At 54.1% G+C, this 19,204-nt stretch overlaps 2 protein-coding genes and 1 non-coding gene across 28 annotated transcripts in view; 2 read left to right on the top strand and 1 right to left on the bottom strand.

Annotated features, from left to right (window-relative positions):
• IVD (isovaleryl-CoA dehydrogenase) overlaps nt 1–12,416 on the top strand; it is a 31,131-nt gene extending 18,715 nt beyond the window's left edge. The window contains exons 10-11 of one of the 3 annotated variants that reach the window (XM_078334380.1): nt 10,787–10,856; nt 12,331–12,416. In XM_078334380.1, coding sequence (XP_078190506.1) covers nt 10,787–10,856; nt 12,331–12,401 — 141 coding nt within the window. In that variant the 3' untranslated portion in view covers nt 12,402–12,416. Of the gene's footprint in view, nt 1–8,916; nt 10,289–10,786; nt 10,857–12,330 lie in introns of those variants that run through there. The other 2 variants (XM_078334378.1, XM_078334381.1) reach the window with 2 other exon arrangements.
• LOC118145238 (U6 spliceosomal RNA) lies at nt 1,203–1,309 on the bottom strand. The gene has a single exon (XR_004730366.1). It is a non-coding gene; the product is annotated as a U6 spliceosomal RNA (small nuclear RNA).
• Nucleotides 12,417–14,354: 1,938 nt separating the features above from the next.
• The window catches only part of BAHD1 (bromo adjacent homology domain containing 1), a 30,821-nt gene continuing 25,971 nt past the window's right edge, over nt 14,355–19,204 (top strand). For 4 of the 24 annotated variants that reach the window (XM_078334374.1, XM_078334366.1, XM_078334369.1 and 1 more), the window contains exon 1: nt 14,355–14,486. Coding sequence is in view for 4 of the 24 variants with exons in the window: in XM_078334360.1 (XP_078190486.1) it covers nt 17,083–17,113 (31 nt within the window). In the remaining 20 variants the exon portion in view is untranslated. Of the gene's footprint in view, nt 14,562–16,614; nt 16,899–17,052; nt 17,141–17,889; nt 18,206–18,233; nt 18,485–19,204 lie in introns of those variants that run through there. The other 20 variants (XM_078334373.1, XM_078334365.1, XM_078334370.1 and 17 more) reach the window with 9 other exon arrangements.

Here is a 19,204-nt window from a genome sequence, read left to right as displayed (position 1 = left end):
ATTTGATTTATGAAAAGTTATGGCCATACTTTTTTTTACTTCCTCTGGCCAGCCCTGTCCACGGGCCAGTGGTTGGGAGCCCTGGAATCAGATGCTGCAGAGCCCCATCCACATTCCTGCTGTCCCCAGCCCCTGTCCACACTAGGCACCCAGAGCCCACAGCTATGCTAGTGCCAAGTGGGAACTCTCCTCTCCCTGTGTGCTCTACGTGGTTACTTTTGCAGGGACCATTCCAGAATTCAGCCTCTCCCTCATCTACCACCCACCCGCTGTCAGAGGCTAGCCTGATATCTCTTAAATATTTCTTGGATCTTCAACATCCTGCCAACTTGCCTCCCTTCTTCCAGGCCATGCCCCTCAACCCTTCCTCTACACTGAACCAGTGAACTATCAAGCTCCCCCAAAAATTCTTCAGTGGCTGCCAGCACCTATAAGATCAAAGGCTTGGCAAGGCAAATATGACTCTAATATGCCTGGGCCTTCCCCTTCTGCTGCTTTCCTCCTTCCCTGCTGAATGTTCGTGTTCTTGTTGCAAGGAGTCCTCACTGCTGTGTGTGTTTTTTTTTTTTTTAGTTGCATTTTAGGTTTTGGGGTACATGTGAAGAACATGCAAGGTTGTTGCATAAGTACACACATGGCAGTGTGATTTGCTGCCTTCCTCCCCATCACCTATATCTGGCATTTCTCCCATGCTATCTCTCCCCAAATCCCCACCCCCGCTGTCCCTCCCCTGTTTTCCCCCGACAGTCCCCAGTGTGTGATGCTCCCTTCCCTGTGTCCATGTGTTCTCATTGTTCAACACTCACCTATGAGTGAGAACATTTGGTGTTTGATTTTCTGTTCTTGTGTCAGTTTGCTGAGAATGATGGTTTCCAGGTTCATCCATGTCCCTACAAAGGACACGAACTCATCATTTTTTATGGCTGCATAGTACTCCATGGTGTATATGTGCCACATTTTCCCTGTCCAGTCTATCATCGATGGGCATTAGGGTTGGTTCCAGGTCTTTGCTATTGTAAACAGTGCTGCAGTGAACATTCGTGTGCATGTGTCCTTATAGTAGAATGATATATAATCCTTTGGATATATACCCAGTAATGGGATTGCTGGCAAATGGAATTTCTATTTCTAGGTCCTTGAGGAATCGCCACACTGTCTTCCACAATGGTTGAACTAATTTACACTCCCACCAACAGTGTAAAAAAAATATGGAATGCTTCACGAATTTGCGTGTCATCCTCGCACAGGGGCCATGCTAATCTTCTCTGTGTCCTTCCAATTTTAGTATATGTGCTGCTGAAGCGAGCACACTGCTGTGTTTCTTACCCCTGTGCCTTTGCCCCAGCTGGTCTGGAGCAGCTCAGGAAGTCCTTCCAGGCCTTCAACCTTTCTCTTGCTTCCTCATCTCTAAAGCTTTAAGCCAGGGCCTGCCTCCTTCAGGAAGACCTCCCTTCCCCAACCTTTCCTTGCTCCTCTGTCTCCATGTCATCCATCCAGGATGGGTCCCCTTCCTCCTTCTCCCTGGGCATATCTACACTGATGGGCTTGCCACACAGTTGTGTTTCCCCGGCATTAGGCAGGTTATGAACTTGAGCGCCAGGACCGTGATTTTTTTTTTTTTTTGAGACTAGAGTCTCACTCCGTCTTGCCCAGGCTGGAGTGCAGTGCAATGGCACGATCTCAGCTCACTGCAACCTCTGCTTCCCAGGTCAAGTAATTCTCTGCCTCAGCCTCCTGAGTAGCTGGGATTATAGGCACCTGCCACCATGCCCAGTTAATCAGGACTGTGATTTAACTGTCTTTACATGATCACCATCCAGCACAGTTCCTAACATGTAATAGGTGTACAACAAATGGTTAAAGAGTAGATGAGTAGTCACATGACACTTAGCTCACATTTTGCTGGTATACGGTTTTTTTTGTGTATATGGTGCTCTCTGAGTGTATTATACTATCTTTGAGGTCAAAGACCATCTCTCACTTATCTGAACCCTCCCAATAGTACCCAGGGCTCACAGTAAGTGCTCAGTGGCTATGTTCATGCTGAATGAGTGAAATGACAGGTGGGCCAGAGCCCTGGCCTAATCCCAGCATTGGCAGAAACAGCAGGGCCAGCCGGTTTTGCCTGGCCCTGTTTTCTCCAGGCCTTCCCACCCTGGAGTGGCTGGGGCCCAGCTGCAGAAGGGAGGCCCTCACCCCCCATACTCCTCTGACCCACTCGGAGACAGAAGAAGGAAGCTGTGATTAAAGACTGTGACCCCTCCTCTGCCAGCTGAGGGTGAGAAAGGGAGCTGGATGGGGAAAGGAGCAGAGCAGAACCACACATCATCTGTGTTCTTGTGTAAAATGCAAGGTATATATGGGAGACTATGTAACATGCACATATGCAGTGTGAAAAGTAATAAAATAAACTCCTGTGTACCCAACATGCAGGTCCATGAAGAGTATTCCAAGCCCATGTACTCTTCCTTGACACATTTGCCCCAAGAGAGCCACCATCTTGAATTTGGTGATAATCCTCCCCTTTTCTTTTTTTTTTTTTTTTTTACAAGATGGGGTTTCACCCTGACAGCCAGGCTGGTCTTGAACTCCTGACCTCAGGTGATCCACCCACCTCAGCCTCCCAAAGTGCTAGGATTACAGGCGTGAGCCAACACGCCTGGCTCCTCCCCTTACCTTTCTTGATGGCTTCCTGCCTCTGTATAGATCCCTGAACAAAATTAAGTAGCCTGATTTCAAACTTTCTATAGCTGGATTCGTACCATATATATATTCTTCCATGTCTTGCTTTTTGATTCATCATTATATAGGTTTCATTTTCATGTTTTTTGTTTTGTTTTGAAACAGGGTCTCACTCTGTTCATGATCACAGCTCACTATAGCCTCAACCTCCTGGGCTCAAGCCATCCTCCCACCTGGGCCTCCCATGTAACTGGGATTACAGGGGTGTGCTATGACGCTTAGCTAATTTTTGTATTTTTTGTAGAGACTGGGTTTCACCACGTTGCCCAGGCTGGTCTCAAATTCCTGGGCTTAAGGGATCTGCCTGCCTTGCACTCCCGAAGTGGCTTCCATGCCTAGCTCTTTTAAATTTTTTATTGTTTTTGAGACAGGGCCTCACTTTGTCACCTAGGCTGGAGTGTAGTGGCACAGTCATGACTAACTACAGCCTTGACCTCCTGGGCTCAAGTGATTCTCCCACCTCATCCTCTCCAGTAGCTGGGATTGTAGGCCCAGTTCAGCTATTTCTTTTATTTTCTTAAATGTTTATAGAGACAGGGTCTCACCATGTTGCCCAGGCTGGACTCCTAAGCTCAAATCATCCTCCTGCTTCAGCCTCCCAAAGTGCTGGGATTACAGGTGTGAGCCACGGCACCCAGCCTCATTCATGTTAATGAGCAGGACTGTAATCCCTTCCATTTTTTCCCCCATAATGTAACAATTTAATTGAAATATAACAATATTTATATAATAAAAATGTTAATTGAAATATAACAATGTAATTGTCCATTCTACTGTCGATGGACATTTGGGCTGTTTCTAGTTTGGGGCTATTCTGAATATTCCTGGCCAGACGCAGTGGCTCACGCCTATAGTCCCAGCACTTTGGGAGGCGAGGCAGGCAAATCACCTGAGGTCAGGAGTTTGAAAACAACCTGATGAACATGGTGAAACCCCATCTCTACTAAAAATACAAAAATTAGCCGGGCATGGTGATGGGTGCCTGTAATCCCAGTTACTTGGGAGGCTAAGGCACAAAAGAATCACTTGAACCTGGGAGGTGGAGGTTGCAGTGAGCCAAGATCACGCCATTGCACTCCAGCCTGGGCAATAAAGCATGACTCCATCTCAAAAAAAAAAAAAAAAAAAAAAAAAATGAAAAAAATTCCTATCGGTATCTTCTGATACAGATTCCTATGGGTATCTTCTGATACAGATGTGCAAGTGCTCCTCGAGTTATAGTCCCAGGAATAGAATTTCTCTGTTGTAGGCTGTGCACCTGATCAACTTCACTAGATAATTCAAAACTGTTTCCAAAGTAGTTGTGGGTTTACTATTTTTTAGAATGATGCCACCAGAGATGACTTGGGGCAAAAGTTGAATGCCAGTCCCAGGGCCAACCTCATGAGCTTAAATGCCAACCTCAGATGGCAAAAGAGTGTGCATCTGTGCATCACTGCTTCCCCAGCCAGGCCCATAAACCACATGTTCAACAGACCTTTATAGGCAAGCTACTAAGACCCATGCACTGGGCGAGGGGCCGGGGAGACAGCAATGATTTAGCGCAGACCAGCCTCAGAGAGCAACAATTATGTTTCCATTTACCCTGCCAGGCAGCTGGATGCTCCAGTTTTGCCCTGGAAAACATGAGAGAGTAAGGCCAGATAGATAAGTGGAAATTTTCTTAAAGTAAAAAAGGTATTTTGGGCCCCAGCATATTTCTGCCCCAGCACAGGCAGAACCTCCATTCCTCAAAGATGGCCAGTGGATCAGTGGCGGAAGTACAGAGGGTTGCCCTTGCTGGCAGGAGAAAAAGGGAAGGAAGGAAGGAAGGAAGGGAGGGAGGGAGGGAGGGAGGGAGGGAGGGAGGGAGGGAGGGAGGGAAGGAAGGGAAGGAAGGGAAGGAAGGGAAGGAAGGGAAGGAAGGAGAGAAGGAAGGAGAGAATACTAGGGCTACGCTCGCTCGGGCTGGCAGAGATAGACACAGCTCCAGATCCAGATCCATTCAGATGCAGCTTGTGCCTTGTGCCCGTCCAGGAACAAACATGGGTGAGCATACATATGGACACGCATACCTCCGCATACACTTTCAGTGAGGCCGTCAGACACACTGCAGGAGCAGAGGCAAGGAGCGTGAACATGCAGCTGCTCGTGGGAGATAAGCCCAACGCTAGGGGGTTGCCTGCCTGGCCTGCCTTGAGAGTCCCCTTGCACATCTGCCTGGGTTCCCAAGAGGCAACCTCTACAAAGATATGTGTTTTCAAGACAACCTGCCCTCTCCCACAAATTCTTTTTCTATTTACAGGAATGGAGGAGCAAAATCTTAGTTCGTATTTGAGTCCTGTCTGATGCTGCCAGGCTGGCCAGGGCTGGGCATACAGTAGGTCTCCTTACTTGTTGAAGTAAAACAGTTAAATGAAATTTAGTATAAGATAAATTAAGATAACTTGACTATAGAATATATGAAGATTTAAAATAGGGGGAAAGAGGAAACTGAAATGCAAAAAGGCTAGTGAAGGGAGACGATGTCCTTCATAACTGGCCTGCATCCTGCCCAACCCCTCCTTTCTTTCTAGTGGCCCAGAGTGGAAGAGTGGGGGTCGGACCAGTGCAAGGTTGCTAATTAAGACTGGACTGACAGACAGGTTGACGCCTGAAATCCCAGCACTTTGGGAGGCTGAGGCAGGGGGATCACCTGAGGTCAGGAGTTCGAGACCAGCTGGCCAACATGGCAAAGCCCCATCTTTACTAAAAATACAAAAATGGGCTGGGCATGGTGGCATGTGCTTGTAATGCCAGCTACTCAGGAGGCTGAGGCAGGAGAATCGCTTGAACCTGGGAGATGGAGGTTGCAGTGAGCCAAGACTGGGCCACTGCATGACGGAGTGAGACTCCATCTCAAACAAACAAACAAACAAACAAAAAGACTGGGCTGTTTGAGAGAGCTGAGATCTTCTCTTCCTTCCTAAGACTGCTCCCAAGGCCCAAGCTGGCAGCAGTTCAGAATCACCACCTATATATTGAGATCCAGCCAATTCCAGCTCCTCTTGTACCTCTTCCCAGCCCCTCCCTCCCAGGTACCCCTGGGCAGGGTACACCCTCCACTCCTTTGAGGATGGAGAAGCAGGTGGTTGTGAAGCAAGCTGACCTTTGGGACCTCCATCTCCCCTGATACCCTCCCTTCCCAGGAGGCTGCCTGGCTCCTGAGTGAAGGAACAAGTGGGGGCCCTCTGTAGCCGTCTCCTTCCATGGCCAGGCTGCCTAAATGCTGGGAACCCGGCCACACTCACCCTGGTGCCCCATTCACCGGTGTCAGAGACCTTTGTGCTGCAATTTTTCCGTCCTCCCACCTGATCACCCCCACCTCCACAGGGGCCTCAGCCTCATGTTTGGGACTCCTGAGACTGGAGAGAGGCCACGGGGGTGGGGCAAGAGCCCTGGGAGTGCCCCCAAGTGTGGAGCCTGTTGCCAATAGGGGCAACAAGACAATCTTTCTATAGGATTGACTGTGAGGCCTCTCCAAAGAAGGAGTGGGTAGAGAAATGCAGGCTCCTCAGCGCTGCCTGGGACATCTGCAGCTGCCTCAGAGTTCACACTGTGGATCCCAACAGCACTGCCCTCACTAATGAGGAGCCCGGCCCTGTCCCAATTCTGCATTGCCGTCTTCCCCAAGGCTGGAAACCCCTGTGGCCGTTCCTGTGGGCTCAGCCATCTTACACCACAAGCTCCTCTAATAAGCCCCATCCCTCCACCCATCGTGCCCACTTACCAGGAACAGCCATACAACTCATTTCCCTGCTGCCCCATGGAAATTTCATCTCTCTGTGTCTCAGAGAGTTTGCTGAGCCCCTGTGGCCCACAGTGAATTCCCTGACAGTGAATGTCACACGTGGCCAGCCTCCTCACTCAGGCACCTGTCCCCCAGTCGGCACACCCCATGCTCAGCCCACTCAAGTGACCTGCCCCCACATCCATCAGTCCCCTCCTCAGTTAAGAACTGGCATTTGCTGAGGGATCATCATGTCCCAGGGTGCCAGGGGTTCAAAGACAGATTGGGGTCAAAAAAGTTTACCTGTTAGTTGGGGAGAAAGACATTAAAACTATGAGACATCGCAGTCACTCCAATCAATTTTAATGTTACCCATTCTTTAAGACCCAGCATGAGCACTACCCGCCTACACACCCACCTGTCTGGTTTGCTGCTGTATCCTTAGCACTTTGCACTTGGTTCAGTGGAGAACTTTTCCCTCCAACTAAATACTTGCATAATGAATGCCTGCCCTGGGCAGGCAGCAGAGATGGGGGGCGGAGGTGGGCTGCAAGAAGGATGACTTCTTTCCTTCACCCTCCACCAAGTTATCTAGATGAAATCAGATTTAACTAAAACATCAAGGGCAGCCTTGGAGCAGGAAGAGCAGGAATGGGCAGTGGAGAATCTCAAGGCTTTGCCTTGAACTAAATTCTCCCATCTTTTTAGTAGCAGCTAAAAGAGCAGAGTTCTGGGGCCACAGCCTCTAGCTTCTTGGGGAAGCTATCTGAACTGCTGAAGCCAGAACTGTAACTTTTATGCCTCCAGATTTCAATGAGTCTGCCTTGTCAAACCCATAATCAATTGTTACCCAGTTGTTGAATGAATCAGGTCAGGAATTTTTACAGTAAAAATATGCACACATCACAAAAGTACAAATGTTGGTGATCACTCCTGAAAACAGGCAAATTGGATCAGGATGAGTGTGTCTAAGGGCAGCGGGCAGAACCTGGCATGCAGTGTGGCAGCAGGAGGTATTTTTCTAAGCTCATATGGAAGTCTAGCACTGTGGCCACCTGGCAGAGCAGTCAGACTGCAGAGTTGCTGCGGCATAGGCAAAGGCTTGATTTCTCTGCCATTCGGTCATCACTGAGTAGCTGTTACTGAGAACCTCTTATTTGCAGGTACTCGGTGGGCTGTGAGAAAATAGCAGGACAAAGGCGATGCAGATGTGGTTTTCACCCTAGCCTCGTCAGGGAGGTATGTCTTAGCCAGGAATCACCAGCTTGCCAGTCTTGCTAGGAAGAGAGCATCGCAGGTTGCAGAGTGTGACTGAGCTCAAAGGATGAGATCAGAGAGCCTCCTGGCTGGGACGGCAACAACAGTCAGTTCCAGATTTGGATCTTTATCCTGAGTGTAAGCAGGAGTCATGGAAGGTTTAAGCAGGAGTGTGCTATGATGCAGTCTATTTTGGAAAGATCCCTCTGACTGGGGCAGCGTGGATGCGGGAGGCTGGGCTGTGGTTGGTCGCAGAGGTGAGAGGAGATGTGAGGCTGGAGGCTCCAGTAAATGATAGGCTGTGGTGATGGATTAGCTATGGGTGGTGGCTGGGAGGTGGGGAGAGGGAGGTGCCAAGGATGAGTCCAAGGTTCTTGACTTCTAAAACTGCCGGTGCCTTTACCCCACAGTGGAAACATTGGGAGAACACTGAGTTTGCCTGTAGTTGCAAGTTGGCTGAAGTGTATCTGATACTCCTGAAAGACCATATTGATATTTCAGTGTCAAAGTGAGTGCAGAGTGCAGGGAAAAGGTACTTTTGATAGGGCTTTGTCAAAGGAATATCTTTTTATAAAGAAATATGACAATCGACTTGCAACATTTTGCCCCCAATCTAACAGCGAGATGAATGTTGCTCACAGCAACTTCATGTGAAAAATTCAAAAGGTTGCTAACAGATATTTGGAAAACATAAGAGTAGAGGAATGTTTGGGGAAACTCATTTAAGAAGTGATAGAGAAATCATTAAAAGTGACAAGGCTGAGACCTAAACCCTGGCTCCACTATTATCAATGTGACCCTGGGAAGTTACTGAACGTCTCTATGCTTCAGTTTTCTCATCTGTAAAATGAGAATAATGACAGTATCTGCTTCATAAGACTGGCTGGGGATTAAGAGTGTGTGTAAAGAACTTAACACAGTGCCTAACTCATGGAATCTCTCTAGGAACATTACCTATCACTTCATAATACACCGATAGAAGAAGGCAATTGCTCATTTCCCATGATAGCTTTCAACAAAGAAAAGTTGTTGTCCATATAACTAAGTGTACTTTTTATAAATGCCCTCATAAGATTTTTTAAAATAGTATAATATTCACAAATCAGGGGAAAAACTTGTCAGGCCTCTCATATCTAAGTCTTTTTTCTTTTCTTTTCTTTTTGAGACAGACTCTCACTCCATTATCCAGGCTGGAGTGCAGTAGCTCGATCTTGGCTCACTGCAAGCGCCATCTCCACCCCTGTTCAAGCAATTCTCGTGCCTCAGCCTCCTGAGTAGCTAGAACTACAAGAGTGTGTCACCATGCCTGTATAGACAAGGTTTTGCCACATTGGCTGGACTGGTCTCGAACTCCTAGCCTCAAGTGATCCATCCACCTTGGCCTCCCAAAGTGCTGGAATAACAGGTGTGAGCCACTGTGCCTGGCCTATCATATCTAAGTCTCGATGTCACTTTCCCAGCTACTAATCATCTGGCCCAGTCTAGCTTTGGTCATATACTCTGATGCACTCTTCAGTTTCTGAGGATCACTCCTCTGCTAGGTGGAGTAGCTTTCTTTTTTAAGAAGCAATGTTATCTGCATGGCTTCCCATCTTCTTGATGCCTGAGAAGTGCAGCGCACAGGTGGCATCCTGGTTGGTTAACACCACACTTGTGGCCCAGACTGTAGCACCCCCAGAGGGTGTCTGCTGGAAAGGGCTGGTCCTGGCCCTTGCTGTGGGTTCACTGAGGTTAAATGAAGATGGCAAAAGAGCCACAGGTGATTCTCTCCTCTGCTCTGGGTTTTGCAAGACTAGAGAAGTCAGCAGCTGTGGCTGGGAACCTATAGGAGATGGAACTACCTCACCTTGAGGAATGTGATTAGGGATGCCACAGAGAATCTTTCCAGAAGAGGGAAATGGCTTAGGGCCACAGAAATAGCTCTGGCTTTGGGAGGGTAGAGTGGAGAAGCCACTGGAAGAGGGGCTGGCCTCTCCCCCAAACCCAGTAAAGGGAGCCATCCTGCCTGACTGAAGCCAGACTGGGGCCCACTGCTGGGTGGACAGAATACAGCCACAGGCACTACATTGTCAGGGCTCCAGATGGGAGACAGGGAGTACAAAACAGGGTTGGAAGACTGGATTCCAGTATGGAAGCAAGGCAGATTCCAGGCATGGCCAGATTTGGGCATGGTGAAGTAAATTCACAATTGCTAATGTTCTGGGGGCACTTGGCTACCTCAGGTGCTATTCTAAATACTTTATATGTTTTTAAGAAGCTGTAGAGCCAGGACTTTACTCAGAAAGTCTGCATTCTTAACCACTACACTATGTGAAATATAGAAAGAATAAAGGTTTTAGACCTATAAAGGGCTAGACTTCTATTTTATATGCTAAATGCCGTATGAAAAAAAAGCAAAGATTTTGGAGCCACTCCATGCCTATGTGATCTTGGGCAGTTACTCAGATTCTGCAGGTCTCAGTTTCCTCATTTGTTTGTAAATTTGAGAATACATTTACCGACCAGAGTTCTTGAGGATTAAATAAACGTATGTTGAGTGCCTGTTGATGCCTTCTGTAAGATACCTGCCCCCTCGGGACCTCCTGCCAGCTTTGGAGGCTCTCGATACACTGCCCATTCCAGATCTGGATTTCCTCATCTTTCTAGGGGTCTGCAGGTCTGGAATAAATGAACCAACCATAGTGGATGCACCCTGGACTTCCAGTCCACAGTGTCGGGAGTTCCTCAGGGGAGAAGTTGTACTCCAATTTGACATCTGAGCAGACAAATGTTATGTTAACAGTGAAGGAGGTGACCCTAGAAGCTGAGGTCTCAAGCAACCCAAACCTAGATCATCACAGAAATGTCATGCTTGTTGGAATGATTCTCCCCTCTCTGTGTATTTATCCATTCAGTTTCTATTCACCAATTGTTTACTATTCAGTTCACCAAACATTATTAGGCAACTACTATTTGCCTGGTATCATGCCATGTTCTCAGGAGTCACCTAGAAGAGCCCACAAACTCTGGACCATGTTTAATTTCCCTTTTCTTCTCCAGCCTGGAGATGGAACATCCATGGATCTTGGAGTGTTCTCAGTAAACATCTCCTCCCACAGCAATAATGAAGGTACTACGAGAGATTGGCATGAGACTGCAACACGGCTCTCTGAGTAGGTTCAGGGAACTAGACACTCCAAAGGCCTGCACCACAATACTCATCCATGTCTCTGTGGCCACAATGCAGGGCAAATATCACACACCTGAAAACCTTCAGGACTCAGGTACCATGAATGCCCCATGTGGGCAAGGTGGGACCATGGTAAACTGGAGCATGCCTACCCCATAAAGATGGCATTTGCTACTTAGCATCAACCAAGTGTTGCAAGTGAAATTGTGACCCAAGGGTAGTAAATCTTCTGATTTTTTTTTTCAAGAGAAACTGTAAACCTAGGTTTTTATTTTAAATCTCAAAAAATTTCAGCACTGGCCCCTAATTTTAATCTTTTTTGAAAGCCCCATAGACAGTTAAGCAGAACTTGTCTGCCTGCTTAATTCCGCTCAAAAGCTGCTAGTTTGGGAGCCTGAGTGTGCCTATGAAATGAGAGCAGTAGAGGGCTGTGTGTCCTGGGGCCAAGTTATGAAAGACCTGGAATGCCAGCCTTTCTTGGGGCCAGGACTGTGCTAGACATACAAAAAGCCATAAAGAGGGTGGTAAAGCCATAGGCCTGCCCTTCAGGGGTTTATAGTCTTATAAATAAAGACTTACAGGCAAAGCAGTGGATGGTCAGGAATGTGTGAGAAGGAGACAGCCTGGACCCTGTGGAGTTCAGGGCAGCAGAGAGCAAGGTGGACTTGGGCTTCGGGAGACCTTTCCAGGAAGTCAGGCTTGAGACTCTGAGGATGAGGATTCTGGAGGAGCCTGGGAGATCCATAAACAAGTATGAATGGGCAAAACCTATGCTGGAGACCCCAAAGAAAAGCCCCAGGGAATCTGCTTCCAGGTGTCATGGGAAAAGGCTCACAGGAAAGGGCAGGACTATAGCATGAGGCTTCACTGACACCCCCAACACTCCTTCCTATTGAACCTGGCCATCCCGGGCTCGGAAGTCCAGTGGGTGAGCCTCTCCCAGCTTGTAGAAGTTAGTGCTGAGGGCTTGGGCGAGTGGTACAATCGCCACCTGTGTGGCTCAGGCCAGGCACGAATGGCTCTAAGTCTCAATTTCCTAATTTATGAAAGGGAAACAGTAATTGCATAGTCCTACTGGGTTTGGGGTGAGAATGAGAAACCAATACAGGATGTCATTTGCCCCTGTTCCTATATGATTTTCATGAGAAACGTCCACTGCCAGAGGGTTGGTCTCCAGTGGAGTGGGGAAAAAGTACCCGGAGGGTGAAGCTCGTCCCCGTGTTTGTCTTTCTTGTCGCTGCTCCGGAAATAGCATAGATTCTGGGAGGGCTACCTATCTTAGCGGGTGAAGGAGATGGGGCATGGGGCTCTCTCCATTTCTTCCCCGGGGACAGAGAAGGTAGAGCCCCTGGTTGGTGGCAGGCAGGGGCGGCTGGGCTTGGGGGCGGCGCTTTGAGGACTCTCTTTCCCCCAGGGCAGACCCTTTCCGCCCAACATCTACCTGGGAGGGAAAGCGAGACCCAAGGTCAGACGTCCCTGGTGTAGGTGAACACTGCGAGAAAACTGAGGTGCAAGATTCTCCTGCCTGAACTCACACCCCGCGTGCTGCTCCCCCATCTTGCCTCTCGGGTCTGACCAGAAGCTTCCTTTCCTCAAAGTCCTCCCATGTTCTCCAACACCTTTGGGACAGAGCTCCTTGGCATTGTTTACAAAGCTTAGGTGGCCCTATCCACCTCTCCAGCCTCATCTCCTGCCTCATCCCCGCATCACGGCTCTGCATCTTTGCTGAAGCTGGTACTTGCGCCTGGGGTGTCATCATCTTTCCCCCACCTATGGCAGTGTGCCCGAAGAGTGCCTGCTCCTTCAGGCTCCGCTCTAGGCTTAGCCCCTTCGCGGAACGTCCCAGCACCTCACCCCAGCCCCTCCCTCACCCCAGCCCCTCGCCAGGGGCAGACCAGACCCTGGCAGCCTTCCCTCCTCCTCAGCAGCCATTACATGTTGCTGTCATAAAGTTATCACTCTGTTTTCTGTCTACTTGTCTCTCTGGCCCCAACCCATTGCAGCCCCCGACTGCAAGCTCCGGGAGAGCATGAAAGCCTGGTTCCCCGTGGTAATTCTAAGGCAGGCCCTCTGTCTAGGAGTCCTGGCACCCCACGCGGGCCGGAGAACCAGGCGCGGACGCGGCGAGGGGGCGGCCGGGCCGCGGGCTCGGAGCCGGGGCTAAGGGTGGGCGAGGGGAGTCCTTCGTCCTTGAGGCGGGCTCCTGCCCAAGCCAGCCCACCCGGCCCAGCTCCCGCTCCCGCTCCCGCTCCGGAGCCGTGCCCACCGGGCCAGGTGATCTCGAACCTTCTCCCTCTCACACCCCAACAACAAACAATCTTCCGCGCTCTCCCTCTGGAGAAAGGAGGTGGAGCCTGACCTCAGCCGGAGGCTGCCGCAGCTGCCGGGGGGAGGGCTCCGGAGCTCCAGCCCTTGGGGGAGCCTTTCCTCCAGGGAGTGGCTGGGGTGGGGGCCCTGGCGGGCTCGTCCGTCCGGGAAGCTCTCCCCCGGCTGCGCCGACCCTCCCTCAGCGAAGGGAGGAGGGGCGGGAGGGTGGCTTCAGTGAGTGCCCGCTTCCGACTCTGTCCCTTTCTCAGGCTGGAGTGCCCTCGGACACCTCCTCCCCCACTTACACCCACCCCTCCTTGAACTCTGCAGCCCCAAAGGCAGGGTGAGATTTGGGGCCGAGTGAGCCCGAGAGCGAAGATGCGACTCTGAGGGGCTCCCGGGAGCCGGGGGGTGCCCATCCCCCATCCCCTTGACGGGAGTTGAGGGGTGGGCGGTTGAGACGGATTCCGGGGACACTCTGATTAGGGCTGGAGAGAGCCTGAAATAGGGTGTAGTCCGCAGTTGTTGGTGCTGCGTAGGAGGCAACTGGGGTGAGGGGCAGAGAATGCACCCCAAGAGAAAGGCCTGGGGCCCCAAAGAGGGTAGGAGACGGGATTCAGCAGAAACAGCTTTTTCGGGGAGAGGCAGACCGCAGAGACGTCCCCTGGCCGGCAATCTGGAGGCTAGCGCTGGGCAGATGGGGGTTTTGGACACAGCACCATGGACATGTGTTCTCCGAAGTCTGCGCGCCTGTAGCCCCCTTGTTCCTTCTTGTCCAGGGACTGAGTCCCACACAGCCCCTTCCTCACCGGGACCTCCTCACCCTCAAGGCTGGGTCAGTAGGTGCCTTTAGGGGAGGGAGAGGTCCTGTTCCTCGCTGGGCACTCAACAGCTGGCTCCTTGGTGGCAGAAGGGTACCCTGCCCCTACAGCTCAAGAGTCAGGGGGACACTTCTACCTCCCCATCCCTAGGAAGAAGGCCCCAGCAGGTAAAGACCAGACTTCCGCACTAGGATTTGCCTGGGGGCAAATAATTTCTGGAGATCCCTTTAAGGAGGGGTGTTCCAATCCCTTTAAGAGGGAGTGGGTCACAGCAAAAGGACTATAAAAGTCCAGCTTTCTTTATTCCCCCACCCCCGGGGGCTTCCTATGATGGGGGAGGGGGCAAGTGTTGCTGCCGCATTTAATTGGTGCCTTGGTGTCCCTCCCCCAAAGAGCTTTGCCGTTCAGTTCGTCCAGTGGGGCTGAGGAGCCAGGTGGCTTAGTAAGTGTTGCTGGAACCTAGACTTCAGGTGCTCTGGGGGGTGGGAGAAGAGCGGCCCGACCTCCAGAAAAGAAGGTGGGACCTGGGCACGGGCTGGAGGGAGGAGAAAGTGGTCACTGCCACCACCGCAGGGACTGCCCTGCCTTTGGGGTGCCCTGCCTGGTGCCAGGTGGTTGGATCTTAGGCCAGGCGGTCTTTGGGGACTGCGGGGGTGTGGGTAGTGGCGGGGAGGTGCTGGGGCTGGACTGGAGATGGGGGAGCAGCCAATCTGTCCCGGCTGTCAGTCTGGTTGTGTGTGGTGGGGGAGGGGTGCACCGCGTGTTCTCTCTGGCCCTGGCCCTGGCCCTGGATGTTTTCCTCTCCAGCATCTCCCTCTGAGGCAGTTAACCCTTCCCGATGGATCTGGAGGTGTCTGGGTAGAGAGAGCCCCTGCCTAGCAGCAGCCCAGCGAAGACTCGAGACCGGATGGACCCATTCCTCTTTCTAGACCAAGTGCCAAACCCTTTTTTCAGTGAGGGACCTCCACGCTGCCGAACATGCCAGGGAGAGGAAGAGTGATGGGCCCCAGGCACTGGCACAGCTACCCAGTGAAGTGGGGTGGGGGCAGCATTCATTCAGAAAAGGTTACAGGACAGAAGAGGTGGAGCCCTTTCCAGCTGTGGAAGGACTTTGGACTGGGAAAGAGGGAGACCCAGTCACAGAGGTCTGTGAAAGTTGGGTGAAGGAGGCTAGGAGAGGCCAAAAGGTCCCTTTGGGGGACAGGCAGGGTGTAGCCCTGCCTCTTCTTTGCTGACTTGTTTTTACAAGCAATAGGGAGGAAGGGGGGACAGAGGTGGCTCAGTGAGCTGGCACAGAAGGAACACTTTAGTGCCTTTAGCCAGCCTGTGTCCCCACACCATAGCCCACTCAGTCAGAGCCTCCTGGGGCAGCAGAGACAGCCACCCACACTGGAGGTTCTGAAGGGAGAACTCCAGCCGCTGGGCAGGCGCTGGTGGAGTGGGCTGTCATGACTACCCTGCCTCTTCTCCAGTCAGTGTTCCTTCCTTTCCCTCCCACTGAGACCCCAGATAAGACAACTTTCCCCTGCTCACCCCAGGATCCCCTGATGCCAATATAAGGAAAACACCCAGCCCTGCCACCTCATCCTACCACCATTTCCTCGGCTGATTGTGAGCTTCCTGCCACTTGGGTCTCCTTCCCTGCCACCAGGTACATTTCTTTTCTGACCCTCCTGGCCTCCATCCCTGTCCATTATCAGGCCTGACGTGGCTGCCAAGGTCAGCACCGCGTGGGCTGCAGACAGGAACCCGGCCTCTCTTCTCTGCCTTGGCCTGTAGCATCGCTCTGCTCCGGTGGCCGCCACTGCTGTACCCTCCACCACCAATCTCTGATGAGGAGTGGGGGCCATCATGGAGTTAATTTGCCCATGGGACAGACTGCGACAGGGAAAGGGGGAATTCTGTGAGATGGCAGCGAGTAGGGCTGGCCTGGTGTGTGTTGGCGGGGTGGGGGGCGGGGGGTGAGCGCTGCTGGGAACCTCTGCTCTGTCCAAAGAGGGGAGAAATCTTTCCGTGTCCTACTTTTACAGCTTTGGAGGTTTTGCCTTCCCCAAGGGTGGGAGGTGGGAGAAGTGGCAGTGGGTGAACGTGGCCCTTTGAGACGTTTCTGTGCCACAGTCTTAAGCTTTCAGCTTCCATTCACACATTTTCTCTGCTGAGGGGGCCCCTCCTTTAAACATGTCCCCCCAAGCAGCAAAGACAGTCTGGGCCCCCTTGACAGCTCTGGAGGCAGATGGGGAACTGCTTCTGGGGGGTTTGTTTCCCAGCCATATTGGCTAACAGCTCTGATTGTCTAAAAAGGCTGCCTGGGTGAGTGCTGGAGTCCCAAGGTCTAGGAAAGGCTGGGCGCTGTGTGTGGTGCAGGAAGAGCCCCTCCGAAGCCCCTGGGCTACACTCCAAGGCTGGGTTTTCCTTGCTTGCCTGGGCAGCCTCAGCACTCCGGGTGCCTCTCTCTGCCCAAGGCGTTCCTGGGCCCAGCCCCTCCCTGGGCTGCTCCAGCGCCCTGGTGACTTGACACTACCCTTTCTGCCGCTGCTCCTTTTACCTCCTAAAGCTCCCCTCCCCCGCCTGAATTGGGAATGAGGCTTTGTTCAGGGGTGAACTCAGCATTTCTCAAGAACCTACTGTGTGCATATCCCGGGCTTAGTGAAGTCCTAGGCGGGCTCTGGCACCACTAGGTGCCCAAGACACAGCTCCTTCCCGCACCTAACAGGGACTTCCCATCTCTCTCTGTGACCTCAGCCCGCCGTGCCACCCACCCCACTGACCCCGCGAGCGTGCTCGGGCTTGGGAAGGCACGTCTGTGGGGGGTGAGAGACCGCGCCACAGCATTCGGTGACTAGGGGGAAACCAGGTAAGTGTCTACACTTGGTTCTCCCGTAGCTTGGGGACGCGAGGGAGGGAGTCCAGCCGCGCCTGTCAAGCTGCCCGCCCCTTTCTCCCTCCCCCGGAGAGCTCTGATGTTCCCCGCGGTGGTGGAAGAGGGTGTGTGGGTGTCAAGGACTCACAGACCAGGCTCTGCTGTCAGCTGGAAATGGATGAGGGCTCCACACTCTGCTTCTGAAGAGGGTGAATGAGGAGCTGGGGTTGGGGGCGGTAGGTGAAGGGCAGAAAGAGGAAAAAGAGATGCGGGTGAGGGGTTACCGAGCCAGGACCGACCTTGCTGGAAAGGAAAGGAGACGTGGCAGGCAGGGAAGTCGGAAAGATGAGGCAAGGGCGGGAGGGGCTTCTCAGCAGTCGGGGCCCTTTGGCTGGAGTCTGGGGCCCTTTCTGCAGGAAAGGGGGGCTGTTCTCGCTGATTTTCGACTGGTCTTCCCGAAGCTTTGCCCTGGGGGCAGCAGCCTTCGGCGAGGGTGGGGTGTTCCTCGGCCCGCAGTTTTCTCCTGCGCGTGCTGAGGAGGATATAGGGGAAAGAGGATGTGGAGGGGTTACGGCCAGGGCGGGGGGGGAGATAAGATTTTTCCGGGGGGGGGCTAGCAGCTGGGGGATTGGGGTCGAGTCACCGTGGGATACTGGCTCAGGTTCTGAAGACGAAGAGAAAAATCCAAGAAGCCCGCAAAGAAAATCACCCCTTGCCACCACCCTTGGCACCGCACCCCTCCCCCCCAGGCCCCACCACTCCCCGCACCGCCTCCCCCGGCCGCCTCGTGCTGCCCCCTGCGTTGGGACGACCGACCCACGGTTCTGATTGGTCGGAGACCGGGAGGGGGAGCCGAGGGCCGGATTGGCTGGCGGAGCCAGCGCAGGGCGGGGTGGCTGATTGGAGGAGCTGGCCGAGGGGCGCGCTGCTGATTGGCTGGGGACGAGGAAGCAGGAAGGAGGGCGGCGGAGGCTCCGCTCTCGGGGAGTTTGTGGGGGAACCGCGAGCGGCGTAGCGGATCCCGGAGCCCGGCCCCCGCCGCCCGCCCGTCCGGCTGCCTGCCCCGCCCGTCCGGCCCCCGCCGTCCGCCCGCCCCGGCCAGGCGTACCCGCCCCCCCCGACGGCCCCGCCCGGCCGCGGTCCCCGCTCCGCCCGCCCGGCCCCGGCCCCCAGGAGGAGGCGCTGACGCAGCAGCGTGGAGCCCGGGAATTGAGCGCCCCCGGGGGGTTCCAGCCGCCGGATTCCAGCCCGGCCGGGGCCTGCGGGCGCCCAGAGCCGCGCCGTCCGCACCGCCCGTTCTGGTGAGTCAGGGGCCAGGGTCGAGGAGGGGGAAGGGGCGAGCTGGAGGGAGGGAGGGAAGGAGCGAGCGAGGTAGGCAGAGGAGCGAAGGGGGAGAGGACCGGCCGCCCGTCAGCGCGCCCCGCCGAGCGCGCCGCGCCACCGCCCCCGGCGGCCCGGGAAGGGACGGACGGACGGACGGACGACGCGAAGCAGGTGCGGCCGCCCGCCCGCTCGCGCCACCACCCTCCCCTGGGTCCGGCACTACCGTCCCGCCATCGGGGAACGCGGCGCGCCTCGAGGTGACAGCCCCCGGGGGCCGCCCGCCTTGCAGGCCGGGGGCGGGGTGGGTGGTGGCCGCAGGGTGGCAGCTCGGCCGAGCGGCGGCGGCGCGGGCGTCCCGGGCTGCGGAGGGCGGGAGGACGCCGGTCCTTCCTCGCCACCGCGGAGCCGGCTCGCCTCCGAGTGCGCGGGCGGCAAGGCCCCCGCCGCGCCCCCTCCCCCATCGCGGTCCCCGAGGCAAGGGGCCGCGGCCGGGGGCGGCGCCGCGGGATCGCCCGCTCAGGGTGGGGGGCGCCCTCCCGCACTAGGAGCTGACCGGTTATTGCTGGATGGGGGCTGGGGATGAGGGCCGTGGCGGGCCGGGGGCGGCGGGGTGCCGGGGGGGGGGGCTAGTGTAGACCCGACTCGATCGGACTGAGAGGAAGGGAGGCGCCGAAGACGGAAGGGGACCGGTTCGAAAAGCGAGTGTGGGCCGCGGGAGGCCCGGCGGGGACCTTGCGGGGCGGCGGCCGAGTCCGGGGCGGGGGGAATCGAAGTTGTCAGACCGCCTCCAAGTGACAGCGGGACCCCGTGCTCGCGGCCCGGCCTGGTCTTGCCCTGCTCGCTCCGCCACCTCTCTTCTGGGACTGGGGACCGGGTCAGGTCGGGCCCGAGGGGCTCACTCGGCGGTGAAGCGCCGGACAAAGGCGGCGCCGGAGCGGGCGCAGGTGGTGGCGTCGGGGAGGGGAGCGGGTCCGAGG

Source organism: Callithrix jacchus, chromosome 8 (assembly GCF_049354715.1).
Source record: "Callithrix jacchus isolate 240 chromosome 8, calJac240_pri, whole genome shotgun sequence".
In the NCBI taxonomy this organism is placed as follows: Eukaryota; Metazoa; Chordata; class Mammalia; order Primates; family Cebidae; genus Callithrix; species Callithrix jacchus.
This window is presented reverse-complemented; position numbering and strand designations above follow the sequence as displayed.